Source organism: Ambystoma mexicanum, chromosome 3p, assembly GCF_040938575.1.
Source record: "Ambystoma mexicanum isolate Mex_15411 chromosome 3p, UKY_AmexF1_1, whole genome shotgun sequence".
In the NCBI taxonomy this organism is placed as follows: Eukaryota; Metazoa; Chordata; class Amphibia; order Caudata; family Ambystomatidae; genus Ambystoma; species Ambystoma mexicanum.
In genome coordinates, this window is record NC_090925.1 from 550,571,995 (window position 1) to 550,592,984 (window position 20,990).

General features: G+C 45.3%; 1 protein-coding gene and 1 pseudogene across 1 annotated transcript in view; both read right to left on the reverse strand.

Annotated features, from left to right (window-relative positions):
- Window positions 1-20,990, reverse strand: part of ARFGEF2 (ARF guanine nucleotide exchange factor 2) — a 2,106,550-nt gene that overhangs the window by 1,315,333 nt on the left and 770,227 nt on the right. The window contains exon 14 of the mRNA XM_069651280.1: window positions 16,775-16,976. Coding sequence (XP_069507381.1) covers window positions 16,775-16,976 — 202 coding nt within the window. The remainder of the gene's footprint in view (window positions 1-16,774; window positions 16,977-20,990) is intronic.
- On the reverse strand, window positions 11,073-11,795 carry LOC138579566 (U11/U12 small nuclear ribonucleoprotein 35 kDa protein-like; annotated as a pseudogene).

The window sequence follows — 20,990 nt, forward strand, 5'->3', positions numbered from 1 at the left end:
AGAAGTATATCGTATGCCATGCTGTTCCCGGCACGTCTCAAGTTTCAGCACAATATTAAGACCTACTTCTTCACGGTCCTGACCTAAGAGGTAGCCTTTACAGAGACGCATATACCTGTGGTCACCCCACCAGGCGGCTCTAACCACACCTGCAATCTATGCTGCCCTCCTGAAATCCTGATATTGTGTGTTATGGCCATAGTAATGCCATTAATGATGGGCCAAGCTGCTCTTTTTCTCAGTTTTACAATGGGCTCAAATATGCTACAGGTGGCCCACCCGCTCCAAGCCATAACAGCATTCCACCTTGTGAGTGCAAATGTGTTTGGGGTTGGTCGATGTGGGGGCAGGTGCAGCCACAGTTTGCGGCGCAGTGAGGGAAGTTAATGCACATTTGGGTTTGTTAAAATTACACTTGGTGAAGCTTGGGATGGAACACATATTTAGCTCCCATAGCTCCATATTTAGCTCCCTGGGTTGGGGAGATCTGGTTGTACAATGCTGGTTTAAGCGTTGGGGATGACTCAGAGTGTCTCGCTTCTCAGCTGGAATGTTAGGGGGTTAGGTAATCCGATTAAGGCCTAGAAAAAAAGCAGTGTATGCGAATAGGAAGGGAGAGCATATCCCATTTCTGCAAGAAACTCATGCCATGGACCAACAAGCTCTCAGCCTGGTACCGAGCTGGGGACTGCAGGGATACTACACTACCTATTCCACTAGCGCTAGAGGCGTGCTTATTCGGATATATCGCACCTTGCGCTTCACTCACCTAGACAACAAGGTAGATGCCGAGGGTGGATACGTGTTGGTCCATGGTATCCTACACACAAAGGAAATCCTCTTGCTCAATGTATATGGCCCAAACATCGATGACCCAGTCTTTTATACTAAGCTACTTGAGCTTTGCGCCTCACACCACTTTGCGGAGATTGTGATGGGTGGTGACAATATACCATAGTGGATACAACACTGGACCGTCCTGGCTTTTCGTCTCGGTCACTATCTACGGCAGCTCAGGTAATAGTGTGCAATATGCAGGAGCATGGTCTCCTAATTGCTGGACACTGCATGGCGAGGACAAGAGTATTCATTCTACTCCTCTATGCACGACATGTCCTTTTGCATCAATATATGGCTAGTGTCTAGCCCCCCTTGATTAACATGGTCACGCAGTGCTCAATACTACCCGCATTGTCTCGGATCACTCCGCAGTACTTTTAACGCTAGACTTTCCGGGGGAAGGGTCGACCCCGCCGCCATGGCGGTTCAAACCAGCTTCACTTCTGGACACAGCATTCTCGCTGTATCTGCGAGACCAAGTGTCCTCCTTTTTCGATAACAATGTGGGGTCTGTCTTGTTTATGGCCAGTCTGTGGCAGGTATTTAAGGTGCATGTTCTGGGAGTAGCCTAGTCAGACTAATTTGGAGCCCTTAAGGGCTTACGGAGGGATCTGGCTAGGAAAGAAGAAGAGATGGGGGGCACTGCAGCAGAAATGTGGGCTCTGCCCGACTCAGGGACATGGCACAAATGGAGCGGAGGTTCATGGACAAACCATTGATGGCCAGAAGGTACAGAGAAGCGGACAGACCGGGCAGGACACTGACGCGCCTAGTCAAGTCAGCGACCGGGAGTGCGCATATACCCTTTGTCAGGGCGCCTGATGGATCAATAGCTTGCAGACAGACATAAATAAGGTCTTTTATGACTTCTACTGGGACTTATACCCAGTGGTCGAAGTGTACGAAAAGAAGTAGTGGAACTATGTTCCCTGCTGGCCTGCCCCTGCTCCCGACAAACCCCATTGTCTCACCCCCTCCCACACACAATCTAAACCCCCAAACAAACGCACCTGCTATTTATGGAAATGTTCAGTGCAGTGCACTGAAGTGCAAGCTTCAACTTGTTCCTACACTTATTTGAAAACTAAACCATTCCAGAAAGTTTTCTTTTTAAAATAAAATTGTAGGCAACCGTGAAACTTAAAAATAAAAAGTATAAGAGCACCGCTCCCGACCGCTCCCGCCCACTTCGACCTCTGCTTATACCAACCTAAGAGGAGCACCACTGAAAACAACAAGATACCTACAACCCAACTTTCCCATGAGACTGGTGATGCACTGGAGGAACCTCTAACACTCAAAGAAATCCAGGCGGCCATAGTGGACCTGCCCCGAGGCAAGGCCCCCGGCTCAGATGGGCTGGGTGCAAAGTTTTATAAAGAGTATTCTGTCTTTCTAGCCTCAAACTTGCTACATCACTGGGAGGCGGTGCTGGGGGAATGTGTATTGCCTCGTACAGTGCGCAAAGTGTGCTCAAACCTGGCAAGGCACCTGAGGACTGCAGGTCTTGCAGACAGTTGTCTCTTATCAACACAGATGCCAAAATGTTTGCCAAAGTGCTGGCATCGCGACTATCCCTTTTCATGTCCCATATGGTACATCCAGTGAGCCTCAGACGTCTGTACAACGTTATAGCCCAGACTCTGCCCGAGGTGCCGGCGGTGGTAGTATCATAACACATGCAAAAAGCATTCGACACGGTCATGACCGTTCCTATTACAGATGCTATCCAACTACGGGTTTGGGCTTCCATTCATCTCCTGGATGCAACTGCTTTACATACGACCTTATGCCAGAGTCCGTACAAATGGTTGTGATACTCCGCTCTTGCAGTTAGAGGGTGGGACCAGACAGGGGTGCCCACTATCCTCATCATTATTTGCGCTAGTTATTGAACCAGTGGCAGACAAGACACGCGCTGAGCATAGTCACGCAAGTACAAGGATAGGGGGGAAAAACAGAAGTTATAGCACTATATGCTGATGACATTCTCTTGTGCATTAAAGATCCTGACAGTAACCTAGCCGGAGTACTCAACATGGTAGTGGGATTCAGTGCACATTCGGGTTTACACCTAAATAGCAACAAATCAGAAATATTCCCCCGGATGACAGGCACGAAAGGGCCCACACACACTATGGGGTTAAAGTGGGCTGCCCAATCTATAAGACACCTGGGTACAGCAACAGCGCGGATGCCGAACCTCACTCGAGAGCTGAACTACGGGGTATATGTAGGAGACATAAGAGCTAAGCTCCTAAAATGGAAAAAGATTCCTATGTCGCTGGAAGGGAGATTTATCCCTAAACAAAATGGTGGTATTCCCCAAATTGCTTTACATGTTCCACAACATCCCCCTCAGGCCTGGCCATGCGCTGTTCCACAATATCACTGTGGAATGCACCTCCATCTGGGCTGCACGGATGGCACGCATGAACTGGTCGCACCTGACCAGACCCTATGAGGAGGATGAGTTTAACGCACCTGACTTTTAACCGTATTATATAGTTGCACAAATACACTATGAGACCTATTGGTCAGCGAGCAACTCTACCCTCCCACATGCCCGTCTAGAGAGGATTAGAGCTGGCCCCACTTCATTAGCATCACTGTTGGTGGGAGGGAAATATCAGGCAATACATCAGCTGGACCCTGTAGGGGCAACCTGGAAAGCATGGAAGAGGCTGAACGCTAAGGTGGCAAATGCACCCATGTAGGACAAGCTTCTTCCCCTATGGGGGTTCCTGATACTCCCTCCCATCATGGATAGTGGTATTGTGAATACTTGGATTGCAGAGGGGATCCAGTTACCTGGCGACTTATACCTGGAGGCTCACTCTGTGGACTGGGGGATACTGAAGACAGCTGTGGGGGATGGCCGGCATACAGACACTATTATTTGTGCATGCACGCTGCATTTCAGACGCACTGGCCCACATTCCCGGACAAGCCTCCGGCACACCCCTGTCTGTCGTATATTTTACAAAGATGCACATTCAAGAAAAATATTTCTGTTTTATATAAACTGGCGCAATCCATGTATGCACGCACTACAGGAACCATACGCTACAGATGGGGTAGGATCTACAAGTAGAGTTCACCAACGAACATTGGCTAGTAACCTGTTCACGGTCAAAGGGAGTGTTGTTGAACTCAAAATTTAAACTTATTCACTTTAAGATTCTAAATAGATTGTATTACCCACCAGCAAGGCTGAACCTGTTTCGGACCCATAAACTAAATGTGTGCTCCAGGTGTACCATAAAAACGCAAACTGGCTACACATGCTATGGTCCTGCCCAAAACTGTAGGAGTATTGAGATGTGGTTGAAAACACACTGATGTATTGGGGCACCATTTGGCTTTATCAGCCTGTGACTATACTTGGTTATGCTGGGCGGCTGAGGGTACCTCAGCGCAGATTCTTGAACTTGGGACTGTTGCTGGCCAAGACGGCTATTCTCATTAGATGGACACAAGTGCCCTCCTACGAGGGAGGCCTAGATGAGCGATGTTGGCTGGGCCAAGGATATGGAGGCACTGTCCATCACCCCATTATCAAACACCAGCCGCCCAAAAGACATATGGACTGCTATTTGTATGTACTTAGCCAGAGATGACTCCCTTCCATGTACTGATTTGCCAGCATCTCCCACTAACGCTCTAAGAGTATATTATTGTAAACTGTATGGTCGTACTATGTTTTGTCATGCTCCGAATTATGTTGATGTTGTCCTGCATATGGCAAGTGTCAATAAATAAAGTTATAAAAAATAAAAAAAAAACATTGATGCAAGTGTTCTTGTGTTGGTTCTGCCTATTTTTCCTTGAATCAGACTATTCACCTGTATTGCACTGGTAATGGATTCATATGCAACTCTATATTCCAAATGGTGCATGTGTATATATGTTTATAAGTGTTTGTGTGGCAATACTTAAGCACGATTTTTATTAGTGTGCACATGAAAACCTAATAAATAACTATTTTTAAATATTTACTGTCGAACCTGAATTATTGGTATTCTTTGAGGACTCTTTCTGGCCCTAGACCACTCCCATGCTTTTCCTGAGACTAAGCCTCGACTGCTCAGCTACCTTAACTTGATTGGGGGTTTTGGCTAACCGCCTTTGTGTTTTCCCCGTTTACCATAAACAGAGTGGCCTCCCAAAATCTTCCCACCAAGGGCTTATTTTGGAAATCCATCTGAACATCCACCAGTCCTTTACTCTGCACCGAAGCCCTTCAGGGAAAGCACATTTCTTTTATTATTATTTTGAGGAAAAAAAACAGGTTTTCTTCTGTGCTCGATGCAAGTGACATGTTTCAGCAGTGGACCCTCAACCTCTATGCTTTAAGTGTTTGGCCTCTTGTGCCCCACTGGGCGCTGTTGATGCTGCAACACACACTCTTGTCAGGACACTTGCCTGGCTGTCTGCTGAGGTAGGATGATCTATTCTCGCCCCTTCCTCCAAAGTCTCTCCATCACCATCACAATTGAGTGGCTTGCCTGAGAGAACCAAAGTATGACAACTAAACTATATGTCGAGGAGTGGTTCAAAAAAGGTGGTTGAGCAAAAGAATCTCTCAAACTTCTTCTCGGTGGAAAGTGCACATAGGATGCCATTGAATCCTCTGCATCCTGGCGGAACACTTGGAGCAATAGTCGATAAACTGCTGAACTACAGGGACTAGGCGGCATGAAAGCGAGGTCCCCATAGAATGCACATTATAGATCGAAAAAAGTCCTGTACATATTTGGGAATACAGATTTGTGCAAATAGGGATTTTCTGAATAGGAAGTGTGCCTAGTGTGGACTACAAAATGGGAAAATGTAGTACGTTGGTCGACCTGATTTATGGAGTGCAGACAGGGGTTGGGGGTGTGGGCAGCTTTTATGTACTTGTGAAGAGTTCTTGGTAGGCTATGAGGTGCGGGTGTCTGTGGATGAACCTTTTGTGTTTTATATGGGTTTGTTTGCACCTACTGTGTTACTGATCACTGTGTATTCGGTGGGAGAAGTTCTGTTAGAATGCTCTTTATTAGTTTATGTTGACATTAAAAGCTCAATAAAATCTGTTAAAAAGAAAAAAGGTTGGGCGTTTGCCCTATAAACTCCAGATCTTATAGCCTGACAGAACCCACAAAAGAAAAAAGAAAGTAAACTGGGTCTTTCCTGGGCCATCAAACACCCTAGAGCCCAAGAAACCTCCCTAAGAGATTCAATGGTCTGAATTGGCCTGCCATAGGGAAGCCTGCACCACTCCACACGCCTTTGGGGTCAGACACTTTTAGGCAACTAGCAAGTCCAGAGAGATTTTGTCTCTTGATTTAATCCTGGCCAGGGGATTAGCTTTGGCTCTCAAAAAGGGCCAAGCAGAAGTTACTACATCTTTTATCACTAAATTGGGACATAGTCTCATGATTTTATCATTAAACCAAAACACTGTTGAGGAAACAATATTTTTGGACACACTATCCACCACGTTACCCACATATTTTAATATTGGAGATTGTTTATGCGATTGTACCAGTCTTAAAATATGTTGACAAGGGCATTTAGTGGGTGGAAAAAAAAAGTTTACCCAACAATGCATTAAAATCACATACAACCATTCCGATTTGCGGAGTGGGATAATGGTCTTGATGCAGCAGTCACCATTGTTAAAAATGGAGACAAATATGGTATAGCAATGAATTAGAACCACTCCAGCACCATTCGGAAGGTGAGCTGAGATGTGAAATATCATGCATGGGTATTATCCAGAATTTTCAGTCATGGCCTGTGAGGGATTGGCCCATCTGCACAGGGAGAGTGCGCTCGCTAGGGCTTTTTGATTTTTTGATAAAGGAAAATAAATGGGAGACAAACCTCTGAGAAATGTGTGAGGCTATTCAGTTGATCAAGCAAGAAACATAGCTAAACAAGCACGCATCCCAAGCGTGCATCCCAAAGAGAAAAAACTGCTAGAGTTGGGGGGCAGTGCAGGGGTCCGGTTTGTTGGAGAGACAGCTCAGGTATTGAATGGTGATGGTGTATAGGCAGTTTAAGTAGGTGAGATTCTCCAGAGTACTGATGTTTACTTTGAGTTCCTTCTTGGATTAAACTATTTATCATTATTCTAGTTGATTGGTAGCAGCCACAGGTCTCAGGCTCTGTTGGTTGCCAATGTATGTTGCCCTTGCTTCATCATGCTGGGTCAGCGTAAGGACAGGTCAGCAGGGCATGAGGGCAGGATAGCTCAAGGGCTTGCAGCTCAGCTGGCCCCATCATGTCAAAAACAGACATCATGCCTTGGTCTCTAATGGAAGGTCTGGCACAAATGCCAACAGGACCAAGATTTGTTGTAAGAAAAGGTCTGCACGTGCTGCAGGTTCAGGTGGTACCTTTACTAATTGCCATTGGGTCACTGTCATCCTCTTTGCTTGGGGAAGCAACCACAGGTGTTACATGTTAAAGAAGTTCCTCATCCTGGTTCTCGGGACGAAGCTCTGCCCTCCAATCAGAGAGTTACAACCATTAAACATTCTGGTGCTCTCTCAATCATTGGGGGCCGTCATATTTAACTTTCACAGGAGTCTCTCAGCTTTGACTCAGATGTGAATTCAGGTTTCCTTGCCATACACCATGCACACAACTGGTCATTTCTTGTCTGGAAACTGTAGCCCCCGCTGTTCAAGGAAGACAGACACTACCATACACAGCCAGTCCCATATCTCCCACGGTCACTTCTAGGAACAAAAACTAGCAATTGCACTTGGTAATGGATTTAACATGGGGTTCCAGATAGGGACAGCTGTGGAGTACAGCAGGTTGTAGCCCAATTTAATTGTACATTAGTTGTTACAAAACAGTAATGCCTATTAAACCAGCTATGAGTGAAAACCTGGTCAAGCTGGATACTTTTTGTACAGTAATGCTGTGGGACCATAATCTGCATCTGTGCCATGAGGAGTCAGGTAATCCAGGCTAAGAAATGAGAAGATATAGAGGGGTATTGCTAGAATGGAAGAATTGGACCTTTCAGTCCGTCACAAGGTAGAAGGTCAATTACTGCACGATAGTGCCCTTTTGAATGTTCATTAATGCTCTTCAAGCATGCTCGGTGGTAGCAGTTTACTGCTCTCACTAAAGCCTTCTGTTTAAAATAAGAAACAAAAGGTTTGCTTTTGTCTAATGTATAGCTACGTAATTTTGGTTATTATGGTTAGCTTGAAGTGGGCTAGCCAGGTCAATCAGAAGCTTTTGACAGAACTTAAGAAGTTGTCTCTGGACTGGGAACATTACACCTTTAAGTGCCACCTATACAAATCTGGACACAAAAGCCCAAAGGAAGGTTACAGATTTTGTGATGATTCAAGAGTGGCACACATCTTTGTAATTGTAACACGCTTAATACCCAGAGGTTTCTAAGCGCTGACCCGGAGATTGAACCTGTGTTGCTCCGCATCGCCTTGCTTCCAAGGTGAGCGCGTTGCCCTTGAACTTTCCTCCCGGTCAATCTTTTGGTTTAGGAAGAAAATAAGAATATTTAGGAGCCCTCATCGACCCCAAAAAGATGACTGTGCAGCTATAAAAGTGAAAATGGGCGGATGACAGTGTTTGTGGGAAAGCATTGTTCCTTATAAAAGTCCACACTATTTCACCAATCTGCACCACATTTTGCATAGTTACCTGTTGGGACCCTGCAGGCATTACTGGCTGCATGACATTTGGACAACCCACCCCTTTCCCGGGATTCCATCATATTCACACATGAGACAGTTGCCTGAAACAGGCGAAACATGTATGTGGTCGTAGGAGGACAGGTCCCGACCTGAGGAACAAAATTAGGTCTATATACAACACTGCCAAACTCTAAAATCTGCAAGGAGCTGGCCAATCCTACTGCAGTCTTCACCTATCCTGTTCCCTCCCAGGCCCTCTGCTCGGCTCTGGCCTCTCATTTCACCACTAAAACTCGGGACATCCTGTCCTCACTTTCCTCTTCCTCGCCATCCCTCTCTACCACTCGAAGGCTCCTTTTGCCCGCCTCGCCCCCTCCTCTCCTTTTCTTCTGCTCTCGTATAACACCTGACGATGTTTCTAGACAAGTCCTATCTATTAAAGTGTCTTGCAAACAGGTGCCCTCCTGCTCTTCCAGAACTATTAAGGACCACATTGCTTCCCTCGCTCCAGCATTGGCTGATTTCTGTAATCACTCTTTCACCACTGGATCTTTCCCCTCTCTCTTCAAGCACTTCCTTGGCACCCCCTTCTAAAAAAAGCCTTTGTATGATCCTTCCTCTCGGGCAAACTATCGCCTGATCTCCATCACTACTTTCCCAAGCAAGCCATCTCCCAGCTAACCCTCCACACTGAATCTGTTGATTGTCTACATGACCATCAGTCTGGCCTTAGAGCAGCCAGAGGCACAGAAACTGCTCTTCTGAATACCCTTGAAGATCTACTCTTTCACCTTGGCTCCAGCTCTCCCGCTGTCCTCATTCTCCTTGACCTATCCTCTGCCTTAGATTCAGTCAATCAAGCCATCCTGATTAAACATCTCCGCGAAATCTGGCCATCACGGATCAGGCTCTGGCATGGCTGACCTCCTTCCTCTTGGACCGACCATCCCAGGTCCAACTCGGGTGCTTTCTTTCCACCACCTCCCTCTCCACGTGCGATGTCCCCCAGGGCTCTATCCTCTCACCCTGGCTCTTCAATGTCTACTTGGCCTACCTGATTACCACCTCCTCTTCCAACTTCCAGTGTTATTTATTGATTTATTGTGTGTTTTGGTACAGAACTGAACTTTTCACACATCCCGTTACATCATAATTACATTTAAAACAATCATTTTCACATCTTAAAATCTTTAGCTCTTTAAAATACAATTAAGACTCTAAAAAAACTCTAAAACCAAATACACAAACTTAAAAACAGAAAAGAATGAAAGAACAAATGGGAAAAATTAAAGAATCATTGAATCCCTTTCTACTTATTTAAAACATCAAAAAATTCGAGCAGCCCTATGGACAAGGAAATTTCATTTGTATTTAGGATTTTAATCCATAAATCCTCATCTGATACACTAGAGTGCACATCAGTTTTCCTCAACCACAGCAAAAGCCGGACAATACACACACAAATGCTTCAAAGTTTTATCCTCTAGGGCACAATATCAGCATGATGTTTTTCCCTTTGGGACCACTCGTTATCCCCAGTACCTCCATCGTTGGGGAACAGATTTAATTTTAATCTCAACATCTGGAACCTGGTGTTTCCTCAAATATGAGGCTAGAATGTTCTAGTTCTTTATCGACCAAGTAAAATGATCGTTAAAACAACGGTACTCCAACAAACCGGTCGCAAGCTGTATCCACACGGTTTATAGTGAAAAGACAAATAAAAAAATCAAAAAAAAGGTTGAACCAAAAAATCTCAAAAATAAAAAAAAAAAAAATTTTTTCCCGAAATGGGGGGTTCCCCCAACCCCTCTTTTTTCATTGTTTTTTATTTTACCCCTTTTTTTTACTTACCTGACCCCAAAAATACATGTAAATAAATATTTTTTTTTCGATATTTTTGTCATTCGATATTTTTTTTTCCGGCCTTTTGACTGACCACCGTATCCACACATGTCTGAATAACCTTTGCTTCACTTTGTTGGGATTCGTGGTCAGTTCATGTGCTGAAGATTTCATTTTTGAAAGTGTTTGCGTACACCATGCACCCCAGTCTACCAACACCATACAGTTACCCTTTAACCACACTTCATTCAGGTGGATGAAAAAGAAACTGGGGGGGAGAGACAATACAAGCATATAACTGCAGCTTACCCCAGTCAATTACTGTTTGGATTGTGAGTTTTCCCAACTCAAACAGTATCCCTTCTATTGACACGGAGGCTGTTAGATGCAACACTCTGCTCCACAGCCTAGCAGGCCTATCTGTGTCATATCGCAGATGACAATGTCATCCGCGTATGTTAAATATTGTACCGTTACATCTCCCAACTTGGGCAGATTTATCCTAACAGTTTTCCAACAGGCATGCATGTCCTTTATATGGAAACAAAATAAAAACAACCGAGCACACACCCCTGGCGCAGTCCCTGGTTCATCTCTATCCACTCAGAGAAGGAGCCATGTGAGTCCAATCAAAGAATGGTCATTCAAATCCTTCAAACAAGTAATGTAGCTATGCATGTTCATCCTCTTCCCTACATTTTCAAAAACTTCGGTCCTTGCTTCTTTCCCTCTCTCTTTTCGAGGTCTCTCCTTGTCCCTTCTAGCACAATCCCTGCTTCTTCCCTCTTTCAAGTTCTTTGTCATGCATGTTTTCCCCCCACGTACATGATCACTCCTCTGTTCGCCTATGGTCCCTGCTTCTCTCGTGGTCTCTGTCCCGCTCCTGCCATTCTCTCACGAGATTGCCCCCTTCTTTCTGAAGATCTATCTTCAAAAAAGTAATTCTGCATTGCTGGCAAATTAAAGAGTTTCCGGAAGGGTCTGTCTAAACTCCCAAATCGCAACTGTCCAGATTCTTTTTTTGCCTCCAAAACCCCCTCAAAGCTTTGTGGTATCCAACCTTTTAAGGTTCTTTCCAACTCAAAGTCTACCATTATCTTGTGCTGGTCGATTAAAGGTTTATTGGCATCTCTGTGTGCTTTTAATATAGACCGCTGTTCCTTGTACTCTATGAATGCATAGCCCTTAGAGAATCCAGTTACCAGGCCTCTGACAAGGCAACTCTTTCAAATGTCTCCCCTTCTGGAGAACACTTCCTTAATTTTCTTTTCAGTGGTCTATAAATTTAGCCTGGTAACAAAAAGCATGAGAGGGTCCTCAGACACCTTTGTTTGACGCATTTTGATGCGAGAACGCGCAGTCATGTGGTTACTCGTTAGTCGCGTCAATACTCCCAGCTTTCAGAGGGTGGTACTCTGCTGCAATGGGCGTCCAGTCATTCATTCTCTTGTAGCTGCAGCAACACTCAGTTCGGTTTTGTGCAGGAAACGACTAATCAGAAGCCTAGTTAGCTTTCCTTCCAGTGTTATGCGGATGACTCACAGCTCTCTTTCAGGCTTCCCTCAGCCTCCTCTCCTGCCTGGCTCATTCCCGAGTCTTATCCGCGATTCACAAATGGTGCGCCTCCAATGATCTCTGCCTCAATGCCAGTAAGACACTGAGTCTGCTAATTGGGACCCCTGCTCCTTTCCCTCTTGCAGTATGGCGACCCTCCTTGGGCCCTCTACCCTCGCCCTCCTCTGAGGCAAAAAAACCTCAGGGTAATCTTCACTCCACTCCCTCCTTCTCTCCTCACATCACAGATCTTGCCAAGAAGGCCCACCTCCAGCTGCACCACCTCAGAGGTATTCTACCTTTTCTCACCTTCCCCCAGAAGCTCACTGTCTCCAGAGCTCCGGTTTTCTCTAGGCTGGACTACTGCAACAGCCTCTGCCTCATCTGCCTAACTCTACTCTTGGCCCGTTTCAACTAATCCAGAGCAGGACTGTAAGACTTATCCTTGGCCTCAAGCCCAGGGACCGCATCTCTCCAGCCCTGACAAATTCTGCACTGGCTCCCGGTGCCTGCAAGAATCAAGTTCAAGACCATCTGCAATGTCCACAAGGCTTTCTGGGGGTGGGGCCCGCACTATATACAACTTTCTCTGCCTGAATAGCTTTACTCTAGATCCCTTCGCTAAGCTACCTTGAACTCTGAGGGTCAGACGTTTCTCCAATCAGAGTGGGTGGCAGATCTCTCCTCTGCAGGTGCCTCCCTCTGGAACCGCCTCCCTGTCCCTCTCATACTTGAGCCAGACAACCTAAAGTTCCGGAAACAGCTCAAGACCTTCCCTTTCTCCTATGTCTTCTCTCTCTCCCTCTTCCTTGCTAACCATCCCGTCTGCCTGCCCCGACTGTTCTCTGGGTACCCTTAGTCTCACAGGGTCCCAGGCCCCCCTCCATGACCAGTCGGTACAATGTCCCTTCATCGTTGGATGAAAGGACGCTCGGTTTTTCTTCATAGTTTTTTCCGCATGAAAACTCATCGAATTTTCTAGGGGGTTAAAAAAAATATATAGATGGGTGTGGGTGTTCGGGAATAGTTAAATAATTAAAGGGGATGGGGGTTGGGGCATCCCCCCAAAGATAAAAAGATGCTTTTTCTCATTGAAATATCCACAGAGAAAAACCTATCATAGTTTCATCCCACAATGAAATGACATGGAACCAACCAGTCTTCCTGCACTGCCTCTGGGCCTACTGTGCACTTAGTTACAGTCCCTAACGCATACCGCCCCCTTATTCACAGCCTTGGTGCCCTGACTGCACTTTCCCCTTCCCTCTCCCCTGCACTTCCCCCTCTCCCTTTTCCCTTGCACTTTTCTTGTTGCACTTGCATGATCCAAATGTCACAAGGCCTAGTAGGATCATTGTCCTGTCTTCCATCTGTCTCCCCCATCCTTGTCCTGTGGCGCTTAGTAACACTTGTGTACAAGCGCGTTATAAACACCATATCATATGGGACCTCGAAAACCACGTTTCAAGGGGTATCTAGTCATTTTATTGCCAACAAAACAGAGTGGTACATAACAGAGCGGACAATTACACCGAAAAACACCAACAAGATTAAATAAATATATAAAGGGTAGTGGGGTAAGGGGTTAACATGGATTTGGATGGGGTTGGGCAGGCTTTAAAAAGGCGGGAAAAAAGTAGGGATAAGGGGGACCCCCCGCCAGATAAAACAAACAATAAAATATGGAGTTTTTCGATGTTGTGTCCACTCTGTTATGTACCACTCTGTTTTTGTGGTTGGTTCAAGGCCCTAGGATGCACAGTTTGAGATATTTGCACTGCACTGAACTGCACCACGCCAGGGTGAGGCGAAAGGTGGGGAGAGAGCACAGAAGGTCCCAGTATGCAGCAGCACACCAACTATCGGCTCCCCGCAACATCTGCTCCGGGGTATGTCAGGCAGCCACACAGCCATTTTTAGTGCACTTTACTTCAGGTTGCAAAGCAAACCAAGCCAATAAGCTAATCGGAACAACAGCGACCAAAAGTATCATTGATTTTCAACAATTGATGAGTGTTATGTCGGTCTACAGAACCTGTTCAGAGAACAGGAACTTTTTTACTGTTTATATAAAAAAAGCTAGTGTTTCTTTAGGTTGGGCCAAACTGGTATTTTCAGGGCTCTTTACTTACTCTGCATATAACAGTTATGGTGTCCCAAGTAAACCATAATTTTAAGAAATAAGCCTTTAAGGCTTTAGGCCGAGGATTGGCTACCCACAGATCTCTAAAGAAAATCTAGGACCATGAACCCATTATTGTCCAATCTCATCAAAGCTGTTCTATTAACATGATCATTCTCAGGTTCCTGCTCAAAATTCATAATCCTTCACATTTACATTTTCAGAAAGGCAGATGGGGCAAAGACCACTTGCTAACTCCTTTATTAACACAACCATGAAAACAATGGAGAAATTCTTACTTTATCAACTGGAAATATGGCGCGAAGAAGGAAATATTCTGTGTGAGGCCCGGTTTAGCTTCAGATTGCTTATTAGAACAATGTCAGAAACTCCAGCTCCTTGGTGACAATATAGTTGGTCGGGTAGTGGGGGTTGGGCCTGGCACTCATGGACCTCCGCTCTTCCTTCAATTTACTGGCTAGATCAGCCTTGTGGGAGGTCATGAGGTTCATGGGAATGGTGCATGGAATCCTCTTACTACAGATTGTTATATTTGAATCTGACCGAATTGTTCACATATGGCAGCACAGAGAAATGTCTTCCCCTTCGTGGTTCTATTGAGAGTCCCATTAGGGGCGTTTCTTAGCCGCTCTCCTGTGGTCCTTTTCTGTTTAGAGTGGAGGCATCGTTCTTATGAGACACCCCTGATGTCCTGAGAATGGGCAATAAGAGATTGCATATTTTATACACAGAGGGTGCAGTTCTCCTAGGCTGTACACTAAATGTTTTACTTGTAGCCACTTACGTGGCTTTCATGCTAAAAAGAAAGCTTGTAGTAAATAATGTAATCAGTGGTGCTTTGGCTGGGAAGCTTCATAAATTTGAGGGTGAGAAGTTACATTCTGGCTAGTGACAGGGATCTGCTAATTCAAATACTAATGTAACTACCTCACCCATAAATACTGCGGCAATTTCAAGGGGGACATTAACAAAAGTGGCTGCAAGGTCTCACCAAGGAAACAGAGCTATGCCTCTGCGTATATAGGCAGAGGAAAGGACTACACCCGGCTATTGCCATGGATGTATATCAATCAAAGACTGCTTCATTATAGGACAGATATTTAAGGATTGAATTCCTAAAGATACTTAGGCAGTGTTAGTTGACTTCATGAGAGGTGTTCTCATTGTGCCCAAGACCATGACTAAAAGGAACTTCTTTAAGTGGAACTAGAAGACACTGGTTTTGATTAGTTTGCCAGAGGCTCCCATCTAACTCTTACTGACCATCTGGCATGGCGGTCCCGATGAAGCAGATAATAGACATCCTGATGGCGAGCACTCTGGTTCAAAGGGAAGCCTATGTAGCGTGCAAATCAGTGACACCAACGTTTTAATTCAGTTTTAATAGTTCTATCGCTGCCACTCTTAAAGATTATGGTTCGGCTAATGCAAGGGATAGGACATCAGTTTTAACCCTTCTTCCTTTTGAAGATGATCCCAGCAAGAGTTGCAATTTGATTAACCAATAAAGTTGTATAGCGCAGGCAAGATCAGGTCAGCGCCCTACAAAAGATGTGTATAAGTGGTGGAACCCATACTCCGCTATATGCAGTTTTGATGGCGATTATGTTGACAATGTTATGCACAGATGTCGTTTTGTGACATCCAGTATTGTTTGCAGATTTTTAAAAAGTTGGTTTTACTCAGCAACAAGCTGCTTTTCTATTTGCTGGCTGCAGTACGGAAGAATGTGAAATTTGGTATTTTTTAATTAAAGTTTTTAAAAGTCCTGCAAGAGAACTTTAAATAAAAGAAAGGTGTATTGTATTTGTTTTGATGCAATGACTGATGCTCCTCCCATTTGTATATGCAATTATATCAATTGTCATGGATTAGCAATGACTCTTGGGGTTTATAGTATGTGATTTTGTCAACATTTGATGGAATTTCTTTACATAAAGAATTGATGGATTATTGCGCCAACTGTCAAGATTTGGATTGCCTTATAGGTCATTATTACATTGGGTGGACAAGTTGTTTTTCAATTGTTTAACCAATCTGAATGCTGGAAGTATGGGGTCGATCAGTAGCATGCATGTTTTAATAGATTTTAGAACTTGAGTGGAACTTTTATTTCAACCATCCAATCAAGATACTTTGCCTAGAGGTAACTGTTCTCGTACTGTTGAATGTTCCAAGGATCCTGTGGGCTGTCTGGAGCACTGAAATGACACCAGGCACCTGCCTGCCCACATCTACCCAGTCTGTGGGCCTCTTTGGTAGAAGGGCTTGGGAAAATGCTTTTTGACTGGAAAGGACACTGTTCTATCCCGTATTCAACTGCATGCATTTTTCCTATGGCCATATAGCAATGGGTTTTGTTTTTATATCTGGACATCAGCTTTTATGTTTGCATGCCAATAGCTTAGTGCTCTGACAAATTACTTCTGTTAAAACATGGGTCACGTACACACTGCCAGGGTGCTAAAAGCAGCAAAGTCTCCAAAAGCTGAGGTTTCAGTTCCTTAATCCTTCTCATAGGCTTTTGCTTTGCTAGTGCGCAAAAAAAAAAAAAATATTCAATTAATAAAATCAGGCTTCTGGCTGAACACTGCCGATTTTGCGACAGGCCTTACTGCTAAAGTATAAAGAACAAACCAATTGAAGAGTACCTTCAAATCACATGATTCCAGAGTGCTAGAACTTTAAACAACACAAATACAAAGACAATTATATGCGCACTCACAGTTCTATTCCATGCTCAATTATCTCTTTTTGCTGTTTAATAACCTCAAACTGCTCAAAATCATCAGGCATAGAGGTTTGGGTGCTAATGCTTCCAATTCCTGAGGACACTGTGGAATCTAAGGAACTCGCACTACTCCGTCTCCTTAAAAGGTCATGAGGTTTCAATTCACTAATTTCCAGATCAGTAGTTTTCTCCAGCCCTAAAAGTAAAAAGATGAAGACATCACGTAAAAGAACATACGGCAACATATAGCACAAATCAACACTTAATTTACAGTTCATGGCAAATATCCTGTTTATGGACAAAGAAAATGATGCATGCGCAGGTGGATTCTACAATCACACAAGGCTTTGCTCCCCTAGCCTCTATGTTGCTCTAGGGTGTGTGTTCCTGTAAGCAAAAATGAGCAAACTAGTATGTCTGTTGACCTTAAGCAAGGGCAACCTGGGTCCAAAGGAAACAAAGTGCCTGTAGAGTACAACAGTGTGTAGGGGTCAAGTTTCCAAACCACTGTACCACTGCATGGTCTCCATGTAAACACTAATCTTGTGCCTCCCATTTATGATATTGTGGAAATGCGCTAATTGGCACAAATAAAACTGCAACAAACAACTGATCCAATGAGAGGTAAAGTAAATAAATAGTAGCTGTAGGAACCCAGTGACAGCACTTGCATGTACCAGTGGTCAGAGAGGCCCTGCTGCTCCATCTCTAGAGGTATGAAAGCTGGATAAAGTTGAAAGGCGACACATGATTACACTCCAGTATGCACACAAGAGTAGACTATTATGTAGAGGTGTCTAACTTCTAGCACCCTTTATTCTCAGATTCTGCCCTGTGTTCCCTTACTTCCAGACGACACCATGGGGCGTTTTTAAACAAATTCTGATGCAGGGGCTTCAATACCTTCTAATAATCTAACACCCCTCAGACTAAAAGCACGTCCCTTACCTGGCTCCCTGTGAGATGGGTATAGTGGTCTTCTTACAACTAGGACATGGCTAGAATACCTGGTCGTTATCTGGCCCTGCACCTGAGATTACCTAGGTTCTTTCTCAAGCCTTGGAGGGAGTAACTCAGTATAGCTCAGCATTTCATATCACCCGATGTCCTTCCTGACATTCGCTCTGAAGAGAAATATCTTTGTGCCTCCCACACCTACTTAGCTTGTGCAGAGGCATTCTCCAGAACACAGGGCACTGTTCTGCTTGCTTGCAAACATAATGGCTTTAATCAACAGTCACCATTTTACCATACAAACTAAAACACATCTAAGCAAGACAAAAATAGAACAGGAACACAAGTCCCACTCAAATGTCTTTTTCAGCATCTTCAAAGCACATAGCCTAGATACATGGCCATCTTCCACCAGAAGGAGGCGCTCTTCACCCTCACCTCTGAAACGGCAGGGCATGTGTATAACATTAAACTATTTTGACCCTTACTGATAGGAAAACCTTTCATGTGTACTGCACCTCCATCTTACCTTCAAGATCTCAAACTCAACAGGCCTATTAAAGTATGGGTGGATTGGTGCAGGGGCTGTGGCACAAGATTACAGATGCTTACGAAAATGAATTGTGAAGTAATCTTGATTAAAGTTGCCATACTAATGTTCTCTAGGAGTTATAGGCAAAAAGGTTAACCAAATCCAAAACAAAGCTGGTATTGTCAGGTATGAACAATATACAGATTTCCTTTTTCCAAATGTGCCGAAGGGTACATAATGTATACCTTATTCAAATAATGGTTTTGCTTAAAACCTGCACATATGTACCCTGGTTAGCTACGATGCTAGCATTCCTGACTGTACTAGACTGCATTGCATGTAAAGGCTATCCACACCCTATCTACACATTCTGAGTATACAGCATGGGCAGTGTTAAACCAAGTAATATGCAATTTGATTTTTAGCATTAATGACGGATTATCATTCTGCTGCACAATATATGTGAGACATGATGTAGGGTATTCCTTGTCCAACACAATGATGGAACTTTACATATGAAAATAGCATTGCAGATTTGATTGCTAGGGCTCAAAGATAGCAAATACTCACATGTGGACCTTCTTTCTTAGTAGCCATTCGCTGCCCATAGCACCTGGAAAGACTGATTGGAGATGAGGTCCACAAACAAGAAACGCTGGTGTCCAACCGCTCCAAATGCTTATTAAGTGACATCTCTTTAGCCACTAAAGCTCACTTCCAAATAACAGTGCTTACAGATTTTGTAGTTATTGGAGCACTAGCTGCCTTGTATAGCATGTCAATCATAAAATACAATTGAACAAAGCAGTTAATAGATAAGGAACAAGTTACTTACCTGTAACTGTTGTTCTCCAGCATGGGTCTGGCATGGATTCACATGCTCATGAATATTCCCCGTCGTCAGGCTGGGAATCCTCGGTAAAGAAAAAATCAGTATCAGTTTCGTTTCTGATCTGTCTTTCGTAGTAGTAACCAATCACTGGTATCTGCGTCATACTGACCACAGCCAATGACTGCCCTCTCTCTAAGCCCCGCCTCTGGCAGCCATCTTCAGATTTGGTAGCACGCAAAGTGACAGTATGACCAAGTGAAGAGCCGTAGAGGGGCAGGAGGGAGGGTTTGCATGTGAATCCATGCCAGACCCATGCTGGAGAACAACAGTTACAGGGAAGTAACTTGTTCCTTCTCCAGCATGGGGTCTGGCATGGATTCACATGCTCATGAATATAAGAATACATATCAGTACACATGCACAACCACGAGAGGTGGCAAGGCTCAACATTAAGCATTACATAAAACTCAACATTAAGCATCTCTTACCTCCTCACCAGGCTCACCTTAAGCGAACAGGCTGCGCAGCGATGCCTGGCCGACTCTGGACTCCTCCCTGGAATCCCTGTCTACGCAGTAGAATCTCATGAAGGTGTGCGTCGACCTCCACGTAGCAGCCCTGCAGATGTCCAGCAGGGGCACACCAGACAAGAACGCCGTGGTAGCAGCGATCGCTCTGGTCGAGTGGGCTCTCAGACGGCCTGGCAACGGTCGGTTTGTCAACCGATGACAATGCATGATGCAGCCGGAGAGCCATCTGGAAATGGAAGTCTTCGAGAGAGCATTCCCTTGGTTCACAGGTCCAAAGTTCACAAACCGCTGTGATGTCTTCCGAAAACTCTTCATTCGGTCCACGTAGAACTTCAGCGCTCTAGCCACATCCAGCGAGTGCAAAGTCCTCTCGGCCGGAGACAAAGGCGACAGGAAGAAAACAGGTAACACCAAGGGCTTGTTGAGGTGGAAGTCCGACGGCACCTTGGGCATAAACGAGGGGTGCGTCCTCAGCACCACCCTTGTGTCGTGAAAAGTTAAGTATGGAGGCTTGCAGGATAGGGCCTGGATTCCTCCCACTCGCCGTGCGGATGTGATGGCCACAAGAAACGCAGTCTTCCACAACAGGAATTTCAGCGGCGCCGAATGCAGGGGCTGAAATGGTGCCTCCATGAGCCTGGTCAGCACCACGTTAAGTTCCCACGCCGTGGTAGGGGCCTTCACCGACGGGAATGAGCGGAACAGTCCCTTCATAAATTCCTTCACCAGGCGATGGGACCACAAGGGCGTCCGTCCTGTGGTTCTGGTGTATCGGGAGATCGCAGCCAGATGCATCTTGATGGAGGCGTGAGCCTGTCCAGCCTTGGCCAGCGACAGTAGGTACTGCAGCACTTGAGGGGCCGTAATCCGTAGTGGGTTAATCTTCTGTGCACGGCACCAGGCAGAGAACCTCTTCCACTTATGTCCGTAGCACTGGATAGTTGAGGACGCCCTGGCTTTTGCAAGGACCTCTCTGCAGTCAGCCGGGATATGGTACCCTCCAAACTCTAGCACTGCAGGAGCCAGGTCTGCAAGTTCAGCGACTCCGGGTCGTGATGAAGTATGGCGCCTCCTTCTCTGGAGAGAAGATCCGCGTCCGTCAGCAGCTTGACTGGTGGGGACGCTGACAAGTCCAGAAGGTCCGGGAACCAGATCTGCCTCAGCAGATCCTGGTCAGGTGTGACCAGGATCATCCTGCACTGGGACCTCTTGAGCTGGTTGACGAGTCGGAGCAGCAACGCCAACGGAGGGAACGCATAAAGGAACAAGCCTTCCCAGGGGAACGAGAAAGCATCGCCCATGCTCCTCGGCTGGGGAAACCTGCTGGCGAACCTGCTGGCGAACCTCTGGCACTTGGAGTTT